At 39.8% G+C, this 25,067-nt stretch overlaps 1 protein-coding gene across 2 annotated transcripts in view; it reads right to left on the bottom strand.

Annotated features, from left to right (window-relative positions):
- Positions 1-10,657: 10,657 nt before the first annotated feature.
- The window catches only part of LOC109405846 (uncharacterized), a 40,374-nt gene continuing 25,964 nt past the window's right edge, over positions 10,658-25,067 (bottom strand). For both annotated transcript variants that reach the window (XM_029869618.2, XM_029869621.2), the window contains exon 9: positions 10,658-13,287. In XM_029869618.2, the coding sequence (XP_029725478.1) occupies positions 13,159-13,287 (129 nt within the window). In that variant the 3' untranslated portion in view covers positions 10,658-13,158. The remainder of the gene's footprint in view (positions 13,288-25,067) is intronic.

A 25,067-nucleotide genomic window follows, 5' to 3' on the forward strand; every position in this document is an offset into this window, starting at 1 on the left:
GAAAGTCGTATTCGTCCATGATTCTCCATAGGTCTGACCACACACTGTCGATGACCAAGTGATGCGTTGGGACGGTACGGTGAAGATCTGATCCGTTGTCGATCTGCCGTCAATGAAGCCGGCTTGATAACTTCCCACGAACTCAATCGTTTTGGGTGACAGACGACGGAAGATGATCTGGGATAGCACCAACGATATCACTTTGTAGGCAACATTCAAAATAGTGATCGCTCTGAAGTTCTCACATTACACCTTGAGAGTTTTTTGATGATTTTGTTGGAATATCTTCTATATTACATATCCTACTGTACTATTCAAACAATTCTCGACTAGTTTGTCCCGGTAGCTTTGCTTTTTAATTTTTCCCGATTCTCGCATGTAATTATATACTGTAAGTATCGGGTCAGGCAATCGGGAGCGTCTTAGAGACTCCCCGACTCAACTGCCTCAGGGTCGGCACGCTTACCTAAGTTTACCGCGAGACAGGGAACTTTCACACTCGATTTAGGGTGATCAACAAGCACTTCACTAAAACAAGGCCTATATTTCGGTTTCTGGGTTTCTTGGACACTGTGCACACTTTATTATTTTACTCCTTTCTATCCTCACTCCTCCCACTTTCTTATATCCTTTCTAACCTTTTTCTATTGTTCGGGGCTCCTTTCTCTGCCGCAACCTCCTTTCTCCTCATCGCCGGCTGCCGGCATTCCTTCCTTCGGGGTACGTGGTACCGCAGGTTCTTCAGGCCACGTCTGGCCGCGTCTCTAGCCTTGGGGTGGCTTTGGGGTACAGCTGCAGTTGAACATGGACCCGCCTGCACGTCCTAGGCTGCCGATATTAGACGGATCGGCCTTCGGCCAACAACGCTACCGGAATCTACCCGGTTGAAGCACTAGGACAGTGGTGCTCAGGCAGGAGGATACCGCGGGCCAAATTTGCATTTCGGGATCGACCTGCGGGCCGCATAAAACATCGATGCACAATAACAATAAAAAGAACAATTCTGAAGCATATTTATTAAAAATCTGAACTGTTCAATTTAGATTCATAAGTTTGGTTGAGAAAAACGTTTGAGCTTCAAATTGAAATTTAAACAATGTAGAAGTTGCCTCTAGAATTGCCTTGAAGCCACTTCAAGAACATGTCGAGCAGCTTTGCAGCTTTCACAAGAATTTCTTTTGAATCGCTCCAAAAAGGTTTGCTGGATTTTCTCCTGAAATTTCTTGTGGAGTTGCTCCAGAAGGTTTTCGAGAAATTTCTTGAAGTTTCTTTTAGTTTTTCTAGAATTCTCTAGGAACATCTCCAAGAACTCCTCTTAGATTTGCCTTTGGAACTGCCCTGAAGTTACTTAAGGAATTCCTCATTAATCGTTTCCAAGAATTTGTCCTAGAATAGCTTCCGGATTTTTCCGAAAATTTTCCAGGAGTTTCTTGAAGATTTTAGTAAATGCTTTCCATAAGTCTCTTCTAAAGTTGATGCATTACTTCATCATTAAATTTCTTCAAAAATTAGATTTTTAACAATTGTTTCCGGAAGTTTCTTCAACATTATCTTCTGAAGTTGCTGCATAAGTTGCTTCAAATTTATTGTTCAAATTTTCCTCAGGCGTTCTAGGCATCTTTTGTGTCTTGATGCAGTTGGTTCTGAAATCTTGTTTGTTGTTACTCCTGAAAATTCTCTTTTTGTTGCTCGAGGAATTTACTCTAAAGTTGTTTAAGAAATTTATGTTGGAGTGGCACCAAAACATTTTTCTACGAGATGCTCCTAAAATTTCCATGCAGTATCGCCACAACTTTCTCATTGAGTTTCTCCATATATTCTCATTGAGTTTCTCCATATATTTCGCTTAGAGTTGCTTAAAATTCTTCTCCAATAATGTTTCCTGGAGTTTCTCCAAAAATGTATCTAAAAGTTTGCCCAACAGGACACAGGAGACGCTTTATGAATCTCAGCTGAGATTTTTTTTCTTTAAGTTCATTCGGGAGTTTCACTTGGACAATTCAAATTGAATTCGTAAGTTTTGTTTCAAAAAATGTGTGAGTCTTATAATAGAAATTTAAACAAACAGTGAAAATGAAACAATATTGGCGACCAAGTTGATATTTGTTGAGAATTTTTTCAAAAACTTCGTGCTTTGTGTTTGTATGTTCTTCGGAAAGGCGAAATGTGAAATATTTGCTCAGCATTGCATTGACTGCGCTTAAAAACTGCAACTAATTTTTAAATGATTCAAGATTACACTTTTAACTAACTTTCATTTGATTCGTACCACTTATAAATAACTATAAGCTGGCTTCGTGACTTAGCTGAAATACCGACATATTTCTTGTTTGTTTATTTTTTTGTTTATTTATCATTCAATTTGTGTTCGACACTGTGAAATTGATCAGCATTTTTTTTTGTTTGATTTCCTAATGAATTTAACGAGTTATTTCAAATAAGCGTTCGAAAACTTCAATTCGTCTTAAAGTACTCCGCGGGCCGCATCTTAAGGCTTGGAGGGCCGCATGCGGCCCGCGGGCCGCAGGATGAGCACCACTGATCTAGAGGTCTGGGTATCGAAGCATGCAGAATGTCGGAGAGCATGCGTGAAATCGAAGTTTGACCAAGAGAACGCCGCTCTCAAACAAGATGGTACGAAACTCAAACATCGCAGTCAGTATATGCAAACATACGAAACGGCACTGTAATCTTCTAGCAAAATGCAAACAGCATGCAATACGAGAGACTGGTAGAACAAATATAATTGCGAATGCAGATTTTGCACATCACCAACGAGGGTGAAGGATTTGTGAAACATCATTCAAAATAATCTAATGATAATTCAGTTGGGACGGTTTTTGTTCTTCGGTCAGAAGAAGACCAATGTTAGTCGATGTCTCACACAACGTCACAAGTAGAAGGATAAATTTGGATAGAGTAAAAAAATGTAAATAGCCGGTTGAATGTTTACTACATCTAACTTACGATACGCCATGACGTAAGACAGGCAAGGGCATAATGGCTTAGTCACCGCGCGGTTTTGACTGAAACAAGGGAAACAAGAGTCAATCAGCAGAAGTTCGGTTCGACCCTCTTGAAAGAGCACATGGTGGTGGGCAAGGATGGGAACACTCACTTGCAAAGAGTTACACTCACTTGTAGTTATCTCAGCTCAGAAGCGTGCAATCAAAATACGATGTATGGACGACTTTTGCCTCATGATTTTGGTCGCACATGCATACCGAAGTCGTGAGGGAGCTGCGAAGGCAACTCTCCACGAGGTGAATGTAAATTACACTCACCTCGTGGAGAGTCGCTTTCAAAGCACTGTCACGACTTTGGGACTCGTGTGCGACCTCTACTCTATTTGGCAAAGTTTTAGACAAAATCACCAGGCAAAAGTTGTCCATACATCGTTTTTTGATTACACGCTGCTGAGCTGAGAAAATAGCAAGTGAGTGTAACTCTCTGAAAGTGAGTGTTCCCATCCCTGGTGGTGGGTATACATAAAGACGTAGGGTATGAAAAATACCATTGAATAGGTGGCTTCTAAACCATGCAATGTTGAAGATATAAGAATAAATGGTAATTATCAACGAAACTTAGGCCAACCCGCAACGTGGGTAGATCATCTTGGAATGGTGCGTTACGCCGTAAGATCTACCACGTTAAATTTTGATCTTGCTATTTTCCTAACAAATGTAACATTCCAAGATCAATATTTGATGTAGTTTATTTTTTTGTGATTCTGTTGGTGTGTTTAGAGTTTGCTGATAATGAACATATTGTTTCGAAGGTTTCAGGTAGGTTTTCCATATGATGCAGCAATAGGAAAAATCGGTTAAGTACTAGATTTGTAGTAATGAGCTGAATTTTAGTATGGTGAGAAGGTCAATAGGAGGCAATCAGTGAAGTACTAGATTGAAAGTAGTGACCTGGATTTTAGTACGGTGAGATGATCAATTCTCCATTTCTGCAATGAAATGGTGCAAACAGCGTGGGTTATATGATTTCTTGCCTAATTTGATGCTATTTGAGCAAAAGTTTGGGTTACTGTGTTGTTGAAGTTGCAAGAAATAAATAATACAAAAACACAGTTATCCAAACTTTTGCTCAACCAGCATCAAATTAGGCAAGCAATCATATAACCCACGCTGTTGCCCGTGTAGCTGCCGGCTTAGAATAGCACTACGGACCACCTGTTCCGGAGGTAAAAGTCCACCAAACAGGTAACCCCAATCCAAGGTGTCAGGCGACCCGTGCTGAGGGATGAATGGTTGAGGGGGTTTGAAAGATGCTCGATCTTTAACGGAGCCCGTAGCGTGGGTAGATCGCCATTTAGGGTTGCGTTGCGGTGATAGATCTAACAAACCGAAATCTAGTGTCGTCCTATTTTTCAATTTTGGAATATGTGTTCTCTTAATTCAAGGAATTATAGTATTTAGTCCTTACTGCTGGTGTTTTGGTGATTTCCAGTTTTTGAATAAAACTGAGTTTACCAACTTTACTTTGCATATAGTTAAAAACCTCACCATCTGAGGCTGAACTTAATGCAAAGGAAATCAAATTGGGTTAGGGATCCATGTATGTACTAACTCTTCGAAGACTGGAAAGTGCTAGTACGCAAGGAACATACTAGATTCCTTATTACTGAACACATGTTCCATTATTGGAATGATATTGCTGCTAATATTAAAACCCGTGTCCTAAACTTCCTACTGGGGAGAATTTAGCAGTGAAACAAGGGTGATGCTAGGTTTCCGATGCATGGCCAATATCAGTACTCTTGTTTTGTTTTCTAAGAAAACAAAACAAAAACTGTATCAAAATCGATACTTTATTGCCCCTCAATGGCAATTGAGTAATGCGACATGCACTACACTAAGGATACGGGTAATGTCACAATAGATCTAAAAACTGGTCGCAGTGACAAACCCGAACAGGAATAAAAAAAAAACCCACGCTGTTTGCACCATTTCATAGCAGAAATGGAGGATTGATCATCTCACCATACAAAAATTCAGCTCACTACTTTCAATCTAGTACTTCACTGATTGCCTCCTATTCTCTGTTTCTGCAATAAAATGGTGCAAAAAGCGTGGGTATTATGATTCGTTGCCTAATTTGATGTTGTATGAGCAAAATTTTGGGCAACAGTATTGTTGTTTTCTCCATTTCTTGCAACATTAACAACAGTTATCCAAGGTTTTACTCAAACATCATCAAATTAGGCAAGGAATCATAATACTCATGCTTTTTGCACCATTTTATTGCAGAAACGGAGAATTGACCTTCTCACCATACTAAAATTCAGCTCATTACTACAAATCTTTTACTACACCGAACGTGCCCCAGGTATATAGCCGTTGCAAGCGTATCATGAATAGCTTATTCAATAAAATATATTAATACAGTTCTCCATTTCAGATTTTCGGCCACCTAGTTCTGCAGCGGAGGAAAAACAATCCAGACGAATTATGCAGGCAGCTGTCTCAACACAACCAAATTATATTGTGTGCGCCTGAATGTTTACCAAGCGTATCCTTTGGAGTCTAGTTTTGATTCTAGCCTTCCACTAACAACACATAAACTGCCTATGATCGCATATCAGTCCCATATTTGCTGGGTTTCCTATTCATATGGGACAGATATGCGATCATAGGCAGTAAAGTCCCGTGACACCTAGGCCTGAGGTATCGTACACAGCAAAAAATAAATGCAACCCGCCCGATGTAATTCATTCCGATGTACTAAATAATCAATGTAATCACGATTCCTATGTACGATTACATCGTTTTGATGTAAAATGTTTTGTTCTTATGTGTACATCGTCCGATGTAATATTCATGCAACCGACGTATTGATCGGTTTACAGCAGTTCAGATGTAATATTAGAGCTGTCTACATCTTTCACGGGTGTCCAAAACTAACCATCCTCTCCCATCCCTCAGCAGTCGCAAGGACGTGACCAGGACAATTCTCGATCAGTGGAGGAGTGCGTCAGTCTTGTCTAAGAGTCAGAGATTAGTGCCAAATCTTTGTGCTACGGTTCGGATGGGAAGGAGGCAACCCTCATAACAGCAATCTAGAACTGTACCACCTATGAATTTGTGCGACTCGCTCAATGCTAATGCTAATTATCAACGGAACTGAGGCCATGATGTTATATTTATCTCGCATAAGCTTTGAATGTTACTTTGCAATTAATATTTCGTATAAAACAACGTAAAGTGAAAATATAGCAATTCCAAACTATGAAAACTATTTCATACCTACTTGCCCATTCATTATTATAACGACAACGTCCTACTTTTGATCACTACTACAACAGTTTATACATAGTTACTATGAAGATATATAGCACGACTTTGCTTGATCCAAATTTCGTGTTTCGCATGATGAAAAAATGATAACGGATGCGAAAGCTTTCATAACACGTATAATTTCAGAATCCATTTTCAGTTAGTATAATTCGGAATAAGCTCTTATGTTCATTTTTATCTCAAAAGTTATCCTATGTTCAGTTTCAACTGATGAAGAGTTAGAAGTGAGCAATTTAGAATGTTCCCTTCGAAAAGTGCAATGCTGATGCAGAGTGTGATAAGTAAAGAGTAAAGAGTGCGCTGTCATTATAGTGGGAGTGAGCAATGAATAATATAGAGTGTGAAGTGTTAGGCGGCGAGGACCGAGGATTGAGCGGTTAAAAGTAAGGAGTGAAAAGTAAGAAGTAAGCAGTGAGGAATGAACAGTAAGAAACGTGAACAGTGAGGAATGAGCAGTGAAGGGTAAGGCATGAGCAGTGAAGAGTTCAAAGTGAACTGTAATGAATATGCAATGAAAAAGTGAAGAGTGAGTAATGATTAGTGAGGAGTGAGAAGAGAAATATGAGAAGCGGGCAGTGTCCAAAATCGCTCATAGATCGTCGCCAGTAAATCATGTCATGTTCGTGCCTTCTACAATAAGTGTGGAAATTAACTGCGTCACACCAAAACGATTACATGTAAAGCAATTTGATGGAACCGCACGTTTCACTCCGCCCTCCCTTAGACCAACAATATTATCCTAACAATATTTCATGAATTCCAAAAAATCTCGGGAATGCCAAGAATCTATGTGTGAATTAGGGAATTTCAACATGGGATAGCTTATTATGACGAAAACTGAAACATGGGACAGCTTGTACTGAAAATCTCGCATGACATGGGACAGTTTATGCTGCAATAATCCAGGAAATTTCTAGATTTAACGACATTACAGATCAACAAGAGTTTTTTTCTTTAAAAAGTTGAAGTATATTGAATGAAACAAGGCTGGAATTTAAAACGCGTATTTCTCAGTTTGTAGTTTTGGAACATGGGACAAATATGCTACACACGGCATCACAACTTTAGTCCTTAGCTGTAAATTCCCAGGCGGAGGCAAAGGACACACCAAGAACAACATAATAACAAGTTTTGCCATCATCATTTTGATCTTCCTATGTTATATCACAGAGAACAGACATCCACACACTTAATTTGGAATACCATGTTCGGTAAATTTTTGACAAAAATAGAACAGCTGAATACAGCTATACTGCCGTAAGTCGCATATTTGTTCCATTTGCATAGGAAATCCAGCAAAGATGGGACTGATATGCGATTCCCGGCAGTATACTGCGTTGTTTACCTTTTGCACCCAGTTTTGACAGTTGGTGTACTGAGCCTCAGTAAAATCCATTACCGAAGCTTTTTTTTTTTTTTATTTTTTATTTGTGAATTTTAACTTATTGCTAATTCTTCACATATCATTTACCGAAGCTACCGAAATAGTTCTGCTGTTCTATTTTCGTCAAAAAAATGCTGAACAGGCAATTCAGGATTGAGTGTGCAAGCTAGAAGAAAATTCTCTCAAAAGCGGCGTAAGAAATGAAACTTTTTTTAGCGTTGAGAACACTAGCGTCACCTAAGCAGCATGTTGTTACAGTCAGTGGTGAATACGCATAACTAATAGTTAATAAATTATAGAGGACGAATGTCGCTGTTGTTCCTTTTGTTATCGTTCGCAAACATGTCGGGTATCTATCTGTCAAGTCAAACTGCATACTTTTTCGCTTCGACACTTATAGCCCGGCCTATCTCCGCCAGCAAGAGATGTTTCGGCAGCGACGCCAGTGACATTCTTCCTCTATAGTTTATTATCTCTATTGCATATCTAGATAAGTTGTATATTTCTAACTGACAGCATCATGGGAACTTTGAGATAGCAGCGCTATCACGAAAGTGCCACTTGTGTTGCCATGTCAAATGACCGTAAAATTGCCCTCGGACGCATGAATGTCCCATGTTACAATAGAAAAACCCAAGAAAACACATTTGAAGTTACAAAATAAACATAGACTATGGTCGCATTTGATTGACTTCAACGCAATTCAACTAATCTAAACATGCTTAAATTCAGATGTAGACAAAATATTTCAAAAAATCATATCAAAATATGACTTTTGACAAAAAACCTCAAAAATGTCGAAATGGAACATGTGACATTTATGCGTCCGACGGCGGTAAATTCGTTACACTGTTTTGAAACTGGACTTGGATGTCTGTTCTCTGTGGCTATATGTTAATTACACTGAAAAGTACGCTAAGAACAAAAATGTTAATTTGGGAAATGTTTTGACTTTGACATTTAGATACACAACAGAAATAAGTGTTTGATAAACAAGTTAAAATTTAAATTGCGAAAAGAAATCCACTATCACACATGGGTTTGCTTCTTTTCATAATCCAAATCTCGTTTGGATCCGAAACAATACTCGGTGGTAAAGAAGAAACGGCTTCTGGCGGCGTCGCATGAATCACAAGTGTTTAAATAAAAGGATAGTGTTAAACTAATAGGCACCTCACGTTGTGACACGAGGTAAGCATACCGGAAGAACGACAAACGAAGATAATATTCAATAGGGAATCAGGAAGAGGCTCAAAACCCTCGTAACAGGCCGCGAACAAGATGACTGTTTGCGGTTGAAGAGGATCTAGGGCACAGAAAGCGATATAGGCGCAGGACCGAGTCCAGTGGAGAAGAAGGCTTCATTCGGCGTATATTCAACGGAACGAATTGCCGCCCACCAAAAGTAAGTAACAAATCTGAAAATCAAAACCAAAAATGAGTTGGCAAATTCAATACGCAAGACGGCGCAGTGTAGGGTAGGACGGGGCAAGATGGCCACCCGGGGCAAGATGAGCACCCCTCTGTTTTACTACTTTTATGGTGATTTTTATCTAAACAACTTCATAATCCATTAGAATAAAGTTCATCCTGTTTGTAAATCTGATATAAGGTACTTCATAACGAACTAATTGAAAAATATCGTCAAATTAGTCGCTAGCATGGATTTTGAGCATTTTCTTATAAGAAATCATCAGAATGAAATAAGGTTTTTATATCACAATATATTTTTTACCGTAATTCTGGTTATCAGCCAACATTACTAGCTTACTGCAAAGCATTTTAATTTACATTAGAAAATATCTTCGAAAAACAAACATTAAAATTTATTCAATTTAAGTTATTACCCTATAGTGGGGCAAGTTGAGCACCCCTGATGGGAATATAGAAAATATTTTGAAATTATTGTAATCCAGTCAATAGTGCCGAACTGTGCCGAACACAAGTTTCCGTATCCTCTACAACTATTTGGTTGCGTAAATTAAAAAAAAAATTAGCCACTTAATAATCGTTTATTGTTTTTCGGGTCATTTTGTAAAAAGTATTATAACTACATTTTTTTTAATATTCGAAAAAGAAACTGATCATTTTAGAACATGATACCATAGCTATGAACAAGATTTACTATATCAATCACTGTGTGGCCAATTTATTGTTAAAATATTAAGATTTTAATTAAGTGCTCTTCTTGCCCCGTAGGGGTGCTCGTCTTGCCCCGCAGCATGTTCGGACTAACCATAAAACATCTTTTTTGTTTAGTCAAAAAAATAATCCTTGTTGTGCATTTTGAACCCTGCCATGTTTATGGGTGGTAGAAAACATGATATAGAAAAGAACTACTGAGAGGTACTTTGAAAAATTGTGATCACTTCCAATAAACTCAACGTGATCCTTAGGGTGCTCATCTTGCCCCGCCCTACCCTAGGTGTTGGGTCAACATTGTCAACAATCTTTGTCGAATGCATCATACAAAGTGTTCGTATTCCAAAATGTACATCGCTGAGGAAGAGAGCATCATGATTGATGGACGTAAGATAATTGAAAGTTGGAAGCAGCACTTCGACGAACAACTGAATGAGGTGGAAAACGTAGGATCGGAAAACCAAGGCAGCGAAAGAAATGAATGCATTAATTTACATACTTGAAGAAACAGAACAATGCCTAATTATTCGAATACCGGAACGTGTCATTTTGAATTTCAAGAGCAGTAATCCTAGAGATCACCGATCCAAAATTCGTTAAAGTTGGATTCAAATATGTTTTATGTCTATCCTTCAGGGCCTGAGGGGTCATATATGACCCCGGCGATGAAAGGAAGCATAACAATCGTGTTCGTGGCCAGCGAGGTTGCGACAGCAGTGGCAAAGCAATTCAGCTCGAAAAGGTTCAACGATAAAGAAAACTCTTAAAACCAATAACTGTTAACGAAGCTCAAGGAGTTTCGGATAAAGTCACTCGACCGCGCATGTTAATTATTTCTTCAACATTGCGTACTTTTATTGAGATTTTTGTTTATACCTTGTTGGTTGATATATGCTTCATCATTGCTGCTGAGAGAAACTTGGGTAACTTGTTGGTTGGATCGTTTATGGCTGGATATTGTTCTTATTGTTTCATTTTTTGCATGTACTGATATCATGATCATTATCATTTTGAATCATGTACGTTGATACTTGTGATACTTACTGCTGTACGTTCAAAGAGAATTAGTATATTTTGAGTATGTTGTGTGTGTGTGTCTGTTCCTATCTTGAACCGGCTCCAGTTATCGTTTTCTCATTCACAAAAATACATTTACCAACTTGTTTTTTTTTTCAGTCATCAGTCGTTTCGCACGCGAAGAGGATTGTATCTTCTGATAGTTTTTTTTTTGGTATTCTACATCAACATTCGCGTGACTCATTCTTCTTCTCCTACTAACTTATATGGGTACGTTCATTTTGGTGGTTACCTTTCCGAGCTTACTCTATGTTTCTGGTAATATATATGTGTCACGATTCTTATCCTTACCTAGGGTTAGAAAAGGTCTGCTTCAACGGGACTAGGATTCTTACACCAATTTTTTACCGAGGGACTTTTGTTTAAGAATAGAGTATCGTATCCACGCAGCATTGAGTAATCAATGTAATGAGTTGAGTTTTCCGAAGCACGAGAGAAGCCATTGTAGCAGGGGATTGGAATTACGTAGATAAATAGGATTTTGACTAGCAGTTTTATAGCCATCAGGTAAAAGAAATTTTATTATTTATAAGCAGTATCAGAGATTTTGGTGCCAGTCGTGGGTTCTTGCAATTCGTGTAAGATCAATCTGCGATAAGAGCATTTTTTGGTTTTTGTTAGACTGCAAAAGCAGTACTTTTTTGCGCATATATTTTGTGATTCTGTTTTGCCTGCTAGTATTACGGAGATTACAAAACTTGCAAAAGTTGATATTCTTTCCAGTGTATGCATGTATATACGATTCGGTGTCCTGTTGAGAACCGTACATGTGTTTGTGATGATCTGTCAATATCTGTTATAAAGCTTTAGCTGCATTGCAAGTACACATCGAATCGAATCAACATGTTACGTTTGCCAAGTGCTTGTGATAATGATGTGAATGATTAGAAATTGAAATTGGAAACACATGACTCACATAAAACTAAAACAAAGGAAGTGACTTATAATAGACGGCGGATAAATGAAGTCGAAGAGCTGTATTTTAGCATAACAAAGCTTTGGTTTATTATAAACTTTCATGCATCACAAAATCACATCTCAACGACTTTATTCGCCGAAGTAATTTCGGTAATTTCCCTTATCTCACATAAGAGCCAACTAAGGTTAATATGTGTTAGCGTTTTTAGAAAGTATTTTAGGAAGATCTTGAAGGTTGAGTAAGTGATTGAGAAACAATGATTTATAATTGCTTTGATATTAATTTGAGTGACAATAAAGATGATTGAAAACTTACAAGCCATTCGCAATCTTTTTGGATACTTCCTAGATCACGTGGCTCTTCAATATTGCACTCAAAATTAAACATTAACAAAATTAAAATTGTAAAATACAAATTTAAAAAAAATAGGAAAAATCTATTCCAAACTTGGTACAAATATAGGAAGTTTCATCTGAAATATCACTGAAATAATGTCAAAGAATACTTTCAAATAATTGTAGAAGAAATGTTTGTCCTCGAAATAAAGTCTCTTAAGCTTTGAGAATATGAGTTTAATGTTATGTCATACATATACTTTTCCTATGGTATGAGCACAAAATTTTCCATATAATCCACCGAAAATATGCAGAGAATACCAATAGGCGCACAATAAAAAGCTCTAAGTGGTTGTTACCTTTTCTATTACAGCACATTGAGTAAATATATTTATATAAAGCGTAAGCATTGTTTTCCATTTGTTAGCTAAACGTTTTTGTGTGTATATATAGCTTTTAGTTATGACTTATTCGGAAAGGTGTGTTTATAATACTTTCGATTTATACGAATTTTGATTAGATACATTAACTGTTTGTAAACTTTCTTATGGATATATTGTCTAGATGCATTTTTTTTTATATAAAGTCGAGAATAAATTGGAATAAACTTAGCAGCAACTAAATAATTGGCGTAGACGTACAAAAAACACAATGAGAGCACCAAATTTCCGCCCATTTTGAGCTGAAAATCCAGCATTTTTATAATCATCTAAAACAAAATAAAAATCTTTCCGCGAAATAAATTCTATAGCTTCCTATCCGTTGATCCACTTTTTGGTACCAGCCCAAACAATAAAAAATAATCTAACGAAGCGATTCTTAGCATAATTTTCACACAATTATTTCATAATGACTACTATTATCACTGTTAGTAATGCTACACGTACACGAACCTAGTGTAGCCGAATCAACCGAACCGTTGGACAAACAATAACAAACGAAAGATTTATACATACCGAACGGATCCGCCCTTATAGCATACCGCGATAGAGTGCCCTACTGTGGATAACCTAGGGCTGCAGAGAGCAACGGTTCCCAGGATCGATTGATCTCGAGGAACAACTTCGAACAATGCTGATACAGATCGTCCTCACTGGTTACGATCGATGCCGGGAAGGGTTCATCCTGTGGAGAGAAATTTTGTTCGGTAACTCTTTGCAATTAAAAGAAAAAAAATAAAAGATTTAAAACAATGTGGGAAATTTCAGGTTAAACTTGAAAAAAATATCCCGGAAGAACCTTAAGGAAATATTCCAACTGAAACATCTGTAGACATCCAAAGCAAAACTCTGGAAAAAACTCACGGAAATTTGTTGAAAAAATTACAGGACAAACTTCTGAAGAAATCCCGACAGTAGCCCCTGCAGAAAATTCGTGAAAAACTCCGCAACAACGCTGGAATAAATCCCGGAAGAATCTATTGGAGAAATCCCATGAGAAACACTGGAAGGAATCGCGAAAATTTTTTAACAGGAATTCCGAGAGAAACTTTAGGAGAAATTCTGTGAAAACACCTGTGATATATCTTGAGAGACTCTTGTGGAGTGAAGGCAAAAATGTTCGAATCTTGAAAAATGCCAGTAGGGATCCGGAAAACCCTCCGGAAGGAATTTAAAAAAGATTACCAAGAACATTTTCTTGGAAACATGCGGAAGGAATCTTGTGGCACATCCTAGGAGGCATTCCAAGAGGTATTTCTAAAGTAGTTCCAGAAACAAATTCTGACAGAATTTTTAGAAAAAGTCCTTGTAACGGTGTTACTAGATTGACTTCAACTATCAGATCCGTACCAATAATGTACACTACTGAGCGCTGCCTACAAGATACTCTCTCAAATTTTATGCCGCCGTCTATCACCGATTGCAAGAGAGTTTGTGGGGCAATATCAGGCTGGATTCATGGGTGAACGCGCTACAATGGACCAGATTTTCGCCATCCGCCAGGTGTTGCAGAAATGCCGCGAATACAACGTGCCCACACATCACTTGTTCATCGATTTCAAATCGGCGTATGATACAATCGATCGAGAACAGCTATGGCAGATTTTGCACGAATACGGATTCCCGGATAAACTGATACGGTTGATCAAGGCGATGATGGATCGAGTGATGAGCGTAGTTCGAGTATCAGGGACACTCTCGAGTCCCTTCGAATCTCGCAGAGGGTTACGGCAAGGTGATGGTCTTTCGTGCTTGCTGTTCAACATTGCTTTGGAGGGTGTAATAAGAAGAGCGGGGATAAACACGAGTGGGACGATTTTCACGAAGTCCGTTCAGCTGCTTGGTTTCGCCGATGATATTGATATTATTGCTCGTAAATTTGAGACGATGCATCAACTCTGAATGTGATTGACAAGACACGACCCGTTTGGCGTTTCTTCATGCAGTATCATGACTTTTGAACGTTTTTGCATGGTTTTTTATTCAAATTCAGCCGAAATTCTCAAATATTTTCATTTTATAGGGGATATTGGACAAAATGAGACATTTATTGTGATCAAAAGTGAAAAACATTTGCTAAACCAAGTTGTCTGTCATTGGAACATGAAGGTTTTTGAAATATTAAGGTTTTCGCCAACCTGTTTTGTATTTAAGTTTGATATGTTCAAGTATTTTTGACAAATTCAGGGGAAAATGGCCAAAATGAGACACTTGGCGATGTTTTTCAGGAAAGGGGTTGGCACCATTCGATTCCCCGGAGTTTTTTGCTTAGGAATTGGTATCTGTCATTTACTTAGCGGCCGGAACTGAATTGCGTCCGTTTTTTCGCTCGAATTTGTACACTGTGGCGATGGCGGAAACGTACATCCGACTAAAGAGTGAAGCCAGGCGAATCGGATTAGTCATTAATGTGTCGAAGACAAAGTACATGATGACAAAGGGCTCCAGGAAGGAATCACCGCGCCCGCCACCCCGAATTCATATCGACGGTGATGAAATCGAGGCGGTTGAAGAATTCGTGTACTTGGGCTCACCGGTGACCGACGACAACGACACCAGCAGAGAAATTCAGAGGCGCATTGTGGCAGGAAATCGTGCCTACTTTGGACTCCGCAGAACTCCACGATCGAATAAAGTTCGCCGTAACACGAAGTTAACCATCTACAAAACGTTGATTAGACCGGTCGTCCTCTATGGGCACGAAACATGGATCCTACGTGCAGAGGACCAACGCGCCCTTGGAGTTTTCGAACGGAAGGTGTTGCGTACCATCTACGGCGGAGTGCAGATGGAAGACGGGACTTGGAGAAGGCGAATGAACCACGAGCTGCATCAGATGCTGGGAGAACCAACCATCGTCCATACCGCGAAAATCGGGAGGCTACGGTGGGCGGGTCACGTTATCAGGATGTCGGATAGCAACCCGACTAAAATGGTTCTCGAGAGTCATCCGACCGGTACAAGAAGACGTGGAGCGCAGCGAGCTAGGTGGGTCGACCAAGTGGAGGACGATCTGCGGACCCTACGCAGAGTGCGGAACTGGAGACAAACAGCCATGGACCGAGTGGAATGGAGGCGGCTACTATGTACAGCAGAGGCCACCCCGGCCTTAGCCTGACGGGTAAGGTAAGCACCAATAATGTAGTAAACTCTGTGGAATCTTCTTCTGAACCATGGACATCGTCCTGATGATGGATCAAATTCTCATGAAATTTGTTTGATTCATGCACCTTATTTGTGCAATTTTAAGGGTAGGTAGTCAAATAGTTTCATCATAAACTATAATCATGCGTCCAAAGCGGGAATTTAAAGGGTTGTTTATTTCATTTTTTTTTCATTTCATTTTTATTTATTCAATATTAATTCTGTTTAGTGTACAATTTGTTTCCATAAGCTGAGATATGGCTTTTCTTTCAACAGCTATATAATTCTAGTAAAGCAATCTATACAAATTAGATAACTAGTTCATTCAGTTAATTTAAAGATAAAGGAAAAAGCGCAAAAAACCTTTGAAATAGCATAAAGGGTTGTTGGGATAGTTAGAGGAAAAGTTGACTTAAACCTAATATCACAGTCTATGCGGTAAACGTTGCAGCAGCGGATTTGCTGATATGGCGCATCCCATCCAAAACTTTGGAAGCACACGTTGGAACCACTCGTTGATTTGCTCCATCCTTGCAGTGAAATGGACATCTTCAGTGGGATGGAATGGATCTAAATTCATTATCATTTTCAGAATCCGATTTTGCTTCACCTGAAGCTTTTCCCTGTGGGTAGCTGCACAGTGAAACCACGCGGGAAAACCGTATGTCATCACTGGTTTGAATACAGTCTTGTACAGCAAAAGTTTCGAATTTGTGTCCAAGTGCGACCGTCGATTGATCAGCGGATACAGCATTCTCGTAAGCTTGTCGCACTTGCTTAAAGTGTTTTTAATGTGGACAGCAAATGTTAACTTCCGGTCCAAGGTTAAGCCCAGATATCCTACGTCGTCCGACCATGGTAGTTGGCGTCCCCAAACAGAGATCTCACTTTGCGGTAGTTTTTGTGGACTTCGTTTCCGAGTGAAGAAAATCGCCTGGGATTTGTCCGCATTAGTCTTTATCTTCCATTTTCTTTGGTATCTCTCGATGGCGTTTTGTGCCGCTTGTAGCTTGGTTACCACAATAACCGAATCAGAGTCTGATGCAATAAAGCCAGTATCGTCAGCGAAGAGATAGTACTGGACATCATCTAGCATCACCAGGTCAGCGGTGAAGATGTTGTAGAGCGTGGGGCTCAGCACAGCACCTTGTGGGACACCGTAGGGTACTTTGTGGCGATCAGATGAATGCCCATTGACAGACACTTGGTAGGAGCAGTTTAACAAAAAGGAGCGGATAATCTTCAATATGTACATTGGAAAATTTCCAAGTAGCATCTTATGCAGAATTGCCTCCTGCCAAACAGAATCGTATGCCTTCTCGACATCTAGAAGTACCATCCCAGAGGACTTACCTCGTGTGAAGCTGATTTTTACGTCCCTGACTAGCCGAGCCAGCTGGTGATTGGTGGAATGGCCTCTTTTGAACCCGAACTGCTCATCGGGAACAATCCGTGTACCTTCCAAATGTTGTTCAACACGATTTAGGATCACACGCTCCAGTAGCTTGCTGAACGAGGACAGCAAACTGATTGGCCTATAGTTCGACGGAATCGAGGAGTCCTTATTCGGTTTCGGGATGGCGATGACCACGGCGTGCTTCCAGCTGGTCGGGAAGTATCCTAAACGAATGCAGACAGAGAAGATTTTGGCGAGAAAAATGTGGGCCTTTCTCGGAAGTTTTTTGATCACACAGTTCCGTATTTTATCTTCCCCAGAAGACTTTTTGGATTTGAGCCTTCTAATGCACATAATTACTTCCTTTGGACGAATCAGCCACGGGTGATCTCCAGTTAGATGCGTCTGATCGATGAGGACAATCGACTCGTTCACCGCTGCAGGAGTAGTGTCTGGATCGTCTGGCATCTGGTTCATATGTGCACGAGCAAAGCTTCTTGCCAGAAGTTGAGCCTTTTCTAGAGGAGAAGCGATCATTTTGTCATCGTGACGCAAGGGGGGGCTACACTTTGACGATTTTCGCAACGCCCACAATGTTTCGCGATCGCCGTTTAATGTTCGAAGCGTTTCCTGAAATCTGCTGAAATTTGCTTCGTCGCATTCCTCTCGGATCCTGCGGCTCAGCGATAGTACTATATCACGGTAGATTGGATCTCTTCTTCTGTACCATTGCCGGCGGCGTTTGTTCCGCAGCGCGATCAATCTTCGAGTACTCTCCGGGATTTCAGCAACTTCATAGGTTCGTTTCCGAACTTCGGGGACCGAGACAGCTTCAGCTTCCATTACAATCGTTGTCAGGAGTTCTATGGCAGCATCAACTTCAGCTTCGTTGTTGAGGGTTGTGATAGCCGGATCCAACAGGTCTAATTTGGAATTAACTACACTTTGGAAGCGAGGCCAGTCTGCCCGCGAATAGCACCGGACCTTTGGTATTATGTTTGCGATTGGGGCAGAGACTGACGTCGAACATTAATGGGAGATGGTCTGATGACAGTTCGTTGAGCGTGACCGGTTTGGTCATGTTTAGCAAGTTGTTTGAGAGGGTTAGGTCTAGAGTGGATGGGCGGCCACGACCTGACGGTAGGAACGTGAAGGAATCTGGGAAGTGGACGCAGAAATTGCGGCTAGCTGCCTCTTGATACAGCAACGTGCCTGCTTTGTTAGCCTTAGAACAGTTCCAGTGGCGATGCCGTGCATTCAGGTCTCCGGCTATGAAGAATGGGTCAGCTCGTCTTGTGAGCTCGACGATGTCTCGACGGAATTGAGTCCAAACAGAACGTCTCCTCGCACCCGGAAAGTAGGCGGCGATCACTAGTAGATTTCCGTTTGACGTTGTGATCGAAATTCCCACACTTTCGATGACCTTCGTCGAAATGATGAGCTCGATAAACCTAATGCCTTTACGGATCACAATCATCACGCCTCCTCCTCTTTCTGCGTCGTTAGAATTGCGGTCGAAACGGATACACGAAAATCTCGGATGAAAAAAAGCATGCTTTTGCTGCAACCAGGTTTCGGTAACGATTCCCACGACCACGTTGTGTCTCTCCAAGAAGTCGAAAAGTTCCATTTTCTTACCGTGAACGAAACGACCGTTCCAGTTAGCCAGACGCAAGTAGTTCGGATTAGGCATCGTAAACATACTTGGTCGTAAGCTCGAAAAGAGTTAAAAGTTGCTGCTGTTTTGTTTGACATTTCGCCAGCCGGTCAAACATTTCTCTCGCCAGAGCAAGAAATTCGGACATCGTGAAAAGATTTTTGTTGTTTCCTTGGGGTTTCAGCACTTCGGCGTACGAGTTTGTTGGGCCACTTGGTCGGCCTTGTGACGAGCGCGGGGGTGGAGGTGGAGGGGCTGGATTTCGCCGCTCAGCTCTCATTTTCGCCAACCTCTCGAGATAGTTTTTGCGGGTGGGACACCCACGAAAATTTGCAGTATGCTGGCCACTGCAATTTGCACATTTGATGGATCCACGAGTTTCGTTCCTATCACTGTGCTCCAAGTCCGCCTTCTTGGGGAGTTTACACTCGGCAGAAAAATGTTTTTCGCCACACTTTACACACAGAGGAACAAGGTGGGTGCTACGCCATCCGGATAGCTTCCGCGTGTGAAAGAGTGCTTGTTCTGTGAGAATTTTAATAGTGAGGAATGAATTGATGGAATTCGAAAAAAATAATAATTACCAAATGAATTACAAAGATTGTGTGTGTTTGAATACCGCTCACGATACCGCTGCTAAAGTAGTTCGGGTTAGGAAACGGTGCTAAAATTCGTTTCGAGAGTGTAGGAATGTGCTGTTTATTTCGCGTTTTCACGGCGATACGGTGCAATGGTGCTACGCCTTCCAGTAGCTTTCCACTGTAAAGTTTTTGTAAAGCCACTATGACTGCAGTTTTGTTTCGTGTTTTTTTTACGTAATGTGGCTATAAAACTATCGCCATACCATTAGTGATTTGCGAGGGATTACAGAATCATCCCGTGTGGCTTAACATTCATAATTTCGTGGGAGCTAAAGTGACCTGTGTTCGAATGATGACTGACTGCAAGCGCAACGGTGACGAGACGAGGAGGAGGCCTGAAGACGTTGCCATGGTGATGGCAGCGCTACCTTGGATTGCATGGATTCCGGTGAGAATGTTCTGATTACTTTTACTAAAACAAAATGAACTAAATACGCGCCAGTTTCAAAGATTTTCTTTGAATCAGGAAGTGTGTTTGCATTATCATTATCCAAATGATAACGGTAATGTACACATGCGGGGCTTATTGTAAGTGAAAGTGACTTCTGAATGGACGTGTCTCTCCAGCCATTCTGAAATGGGTCTCTGAATCTGCAATAGAGCTATCACCTTCTAACTCCCGGACTAAAGCTTTTTGCAATAACATCAAAATGATATTGCACAAAACTTTCTTCCATAATACCACTGCCGGACAGTGGGGGTTAGTTGGATCATGTGGTGTATAAAGTTAGGCCTATTGAATTTGTGTAAGAAGCTAAAATGTCTTTATGATTTCCCTCCGTGCATGTGCTCGAAATGAGTCGGTTGATGACGAACTTGACGGTCAAGCAAAAGCTTTCCTGCAAGCTGCTGTCAACTTCGGTTGAACCGGTTCGAACATATGCGCCCACGGCGACGGCGCTCGTGTGTGTTGGTGAGATGCATGCTTAGGTTGGCGCGCGCAGCCCGCTGCCGTAGGGTGAGCATGAAATATGAATGGCGAATGCGAGAGTGAGACAGCTGTTCGAACGAAGAGAGATGCGAAGCGGGATAAGGTATCGCACCGGTGAAAGAATGTGTGCGTGTTCGTGAGGTACACCCGCGTTGCTGGGTTGGCGGTCATTCGTTCGAAACGGAGCTATCAGTTTGTGAACGACTTTTGCGGTGAATGGTCACCACTATAGAGATAAGTGACATTTCAACACACGAACACTAGCGCAAATTTTTCCTCACACAAAAGTGCACGCCGATTGAAAGGCTACTCAGATTGCATATGCAAATATTACCCAATCGATTTGGGTAAAACGGGTAAATAATGATAAAACTAACATCCGGGGCAAGAGTGCAAATATTTTCCTCGCAGTTTCACAACTAGGGTAAGTGTACCAATTATGGCACTACCTAAGCAAAACTATTGGTATACAAATAACAAGAAGACCAACGAATGTCACCAATATGTTAAAAGATAGCTGAGCTAGCATACTTTATAGGAAAAATATAGAAACGGAGCCAAAACTACTTTTAGTATTTATTACAGCGTGTGCCAACGATAGGAACCCTGTACCAGTTATGGCTACATTTGTTAACTTCGGTTCCTTTTCGCACTATTTGCATGCATTCCTTATGGGATTAGCCATAACTGGTACACTATGGCGAAAAAGGGTGCAAGGAAGCCGAAATTTTAAGGAAAATGATTTATTCCTACCATAATTTGAGCAAAATGTGGAGTTTAAATGAGTGCAACCATATTTTGTGAACGTGATCTGTTGTCCATATTTTTTTTCTTGTTGATTTACATCGTTAAAGGGTGAAAATCAACTATGGCGAATAATTGGTACTATAGCCATAATTGGAGCACTTACCCTACATCTACAAAAAAGGCACGCATACATTTGAACGTGATTACCTCTATATTATATAGGGGAAAAGGGATTGGAATTCTTGTAGAATTCAATCCCAAGCGTCGGTTACCACAATGGCGCACCTCGGTAGGTAAGTTGTTATAAGAGATTGCTTGTTTTTCATGGAGCGACAGTTCTCCAAGTGAGAAATATGGAGCGACAGATCTCCTGGTTTGATTTTCCGGAGCGACAGGTCTCCGAGGGCTGTGGAGCGACAGGTCTCCCAGTCTTAATTTCCGGAGCGACAGTTCTCCGAGTTGTATATTTCGAAGCGGCAGGTCTTCGAATAAAGTGCTGGGAAGCGACAGCTCTTCCAGTTCAGTTTTCCGGAGCGACAGGTCTCCGAGTATTATTTATATGTATTTCGAAGCGACAGGTCTTCGAAAACGAGTACTGTGGAGCGACAGGTCTCCCAGCCTTTTATTTTTTCTTGAAGCGACAGGTCTTCGAGGATGTTATTTGTTAGATGAAGTGGTGTTGAAATTTTTACTTTCGAGGTGACAGGTCCCCGAGGACTGTTTTTGAAGTTACATATTAGTTGATATGAAATCGAATATGAAACAGATTCACAGACAGGGAAATTAGTACTCAATCACAGATAAACAGATCGTGCTTTATACTTATTGAATTTTAATGGGATTTAAAATTGGATTTGGATTGAATTTGAAAGCAAGCATTTTTAGACAAATAGTCACAACACTCACAGACAAATAGATATGGAAGCAAAAGTATTTGATTAATCTTTTTTTTTTTGATTATTGGATTAGATTGGAGTTTGGATTGGAGATGGTTGGGAGATTGGGTTGAAGATTTAAATGGAGATTGGATTGAAGATCGGAATGGATAGGAGTACGGATTTGAGATAGGGTTGGAGATGGTTTGTATATTGGATTGGATTGGCGATTTAATTGGATTGAATTGGAAATAGGATTGAGATTGGGGTGGAGATAAAATTGGAGATAGTTTGGAGATTGGATTGGTAATTCAAGTTGATTGAATTAAAGATTGTATTGGACATGGTTTTTAGAGATTGAATTGAATATTGGATCACAGTACTTACAGACAAACCGTTTTGGCATCAAATTTTGTTTGATGATTGGATTGGATTAGATTGAATTGGAGACTAGAGTGAAGATTGGACTGGATAAAGGATTTCAGATAGGATTGGAGATTGGATTGGAGATAGGATTGGTGATTCGATTTCACTGGATTGGAGATTGTATTGGATTAGAAATTGGATTGGTGATTCTATTTGATTGTAAATTGAATTGGAGATTGGATTGGATTGGAGATTGATTTGGAGCTGGAATCGGTGATTGAATTAAATTTTGGATTGGTAATTGGAAAGGAATGGATCTGGAGATTGGATTGGGGATTATGTTGGAAATTGGATTGGAGATTGTATTGGAAATGGTTTGGAGATTGAATTGGTGAATGCGTTGGCTTACATTGGAAATTGGATTGAAGATTGTACTAGAGATTGGGCTGAAGATTTGATTGGAGATTTGATTAAATATTGTATTGAAGATTGGATTGGGAGATTGGATTAATGATTTGTTTGGAGATTGGATTGGAGATTGTATTTGAGATGGATTTGAGATTGGATTGGAAATGGGAATGGATTGGATATTGGTTTTGAAATTGGATTGGATTGGATATTGGATTACAGATTGCATTAGAGATGGTTTGATGGCGATATGGAGATGGTTTGGAGATTGCATTGAAGATTGGATTGGAGGTTGGATGGGAGATTGGACTGAAGATTGGACTTGAGATTGCATTGGAGATTGCTTTGGCGATTCGATTGGGTTGGATTGAGATAGGATTGGATATTGGATTGGAGATTATATTGCAGATGGTTTGGTTGATTGATTGATTTATCTTTATTTGAGAGACTTTCAGCCCTTGGCTGGTTCGTCTCTGGAGATGGTTTGGAGATTGGATTGGTAATTCGCGTTGGTTGAATTGAAGATTGTATTGGAGATGATTTTTAGAGATTGAATTAAAGATTGGATCACAGTACTTACAGACAAACCAATTTTGCATCAAATGTTGTTTGATGATTGGATTGAATTGGATATTGGATTGAATTGGAGAATTGAAAATTGGACTGGGTATAGGATAGAGGATTGGATTGGAGATGGTTTGAAGATTGGAATGGATAGATTGGGTGGTTCGATTTGATTGCTGATTCTATTGGATTGTAAATTGAATTAAAGATTGGATTAGATTTAGAGATTGAATTGGAGATTAGGTTGAATATTGGATTGGATATGGTTTGGAGATTGAATAGGTGCTTGGATTGGTGATTGGATTGGATTTTGGATTGGTAATTGGACTGGATTGGATCTGGAAATTGAATGGGGGATTAGGTTGGAAGTTGGACTGGAGATTGTATTGGAAATGGTTTGGAGATACAATTGGAGATTGAGTGGATTAGATTGGAGATTGGATTGAAGATTGGATAGGAGATTGCTTCGGTTATTTGATGGTATTAGATTGGATATTGGATTGGATTGAAGGTTAGATTGGAGATTGTATTTGAGATGGATTTGAGATTGGATTGGAGAATGAATTGGAGATGTGATTAAAAGTTGGATTGGTGATTCGATTGGATTGGAGTTTGGCTTGAAGATTGGATAGGTGATTCGATTGGATTGAATTGGATATTGGCCTGGAGATTGGATTGAAGATTAGATTATAGATTGGATTGGAGGTTGGATTGGAAATGGTTTTGAAATTGAGATTGGATTAGATAGGATTGGAGATTGGGCTGGAGATTTGATTGGAGATTAGATTGAATATTGTATTAAAATTGGATTGGAGATGGGAATGGAGATTCGATTGGATTGGATTAAAAATTGCATTGGATATAGGGTTGAGATTAGATATTGGATTGAAGATTGGATTGAAGATTGGATTGAAGATTGGATTGGAGATTGCATTGGTGATTCGATTGGATTGTAAATTGGATTGGAGATAGGGTTGGATTTTAGATTGAATTGGAAATAAGATTGAAGATTTGATTGGATATGGTTTGTAAATTGCATTGAAGATTGGATTGGATTGTATTAAATATTGGACTGAAGATGGTATGCAGATTGCATTGGTTATTCAATTGTATTGGATTGGAGATTAGATTGACCTGGATTGGAGATTGGATGGAGATTGGATTGGATATAGATTTGAATTGTTGATTGGATTAAAGCTAGGATTGGATTGGATAAGATTTGGGTTTGGTGATGAATTTGGATTCGATGTTGATTGGAATTGAACTGGTTTTGGATTGGAAAAAAATCAGGATGATTAGTTTGACTTATTATGACATTTACACCCATTTAGACTTGCTCCGAACTCATTATTATTACAACGAGCTTCGCACGTGACTTCGCAGCAGCTAACGCCCAACGTACACAAATTCGCTTGCGTTCATGTCAGAGTCGTCGGATATGCAACAGCTATATGAAATAAGTTTGATTAAATGTTGCTGAAAAATGAAAATTCAGATTTTCAAATTATCACAGAAGTCGAAGCATTAATGAGAAACCCAATATGTAAATTTCGATTGATGATGATGAATAAGTTTTGGTTAGATTTTGATTGATTTGGCTTTAATTTTGATCCGAAGTTGGGTTAAAGCGCATTTTGATTTTTGCTGTATTTGCATTGATTTTGAAGTGAATCTGGGTGTAATTGGAAATTATAAGAGACCAATAACTTCGTATATAAAAAGAAGTTTTATTGTAC

The sequence above is a fragment of the Aedes albopictus genome, chromosome 3 (assembly GCF_035046485.1).
Source record: "Aedes albopictus strain Foshan chromosome 3, AalbF5, whole genome shotgun sequence".
Classification (NCBI taxonomy): Eukaryota; Metazoa; Arthropoda; class Insecta; order Diptera; family Culicidae; genus Aedes; species Aedes albopictus.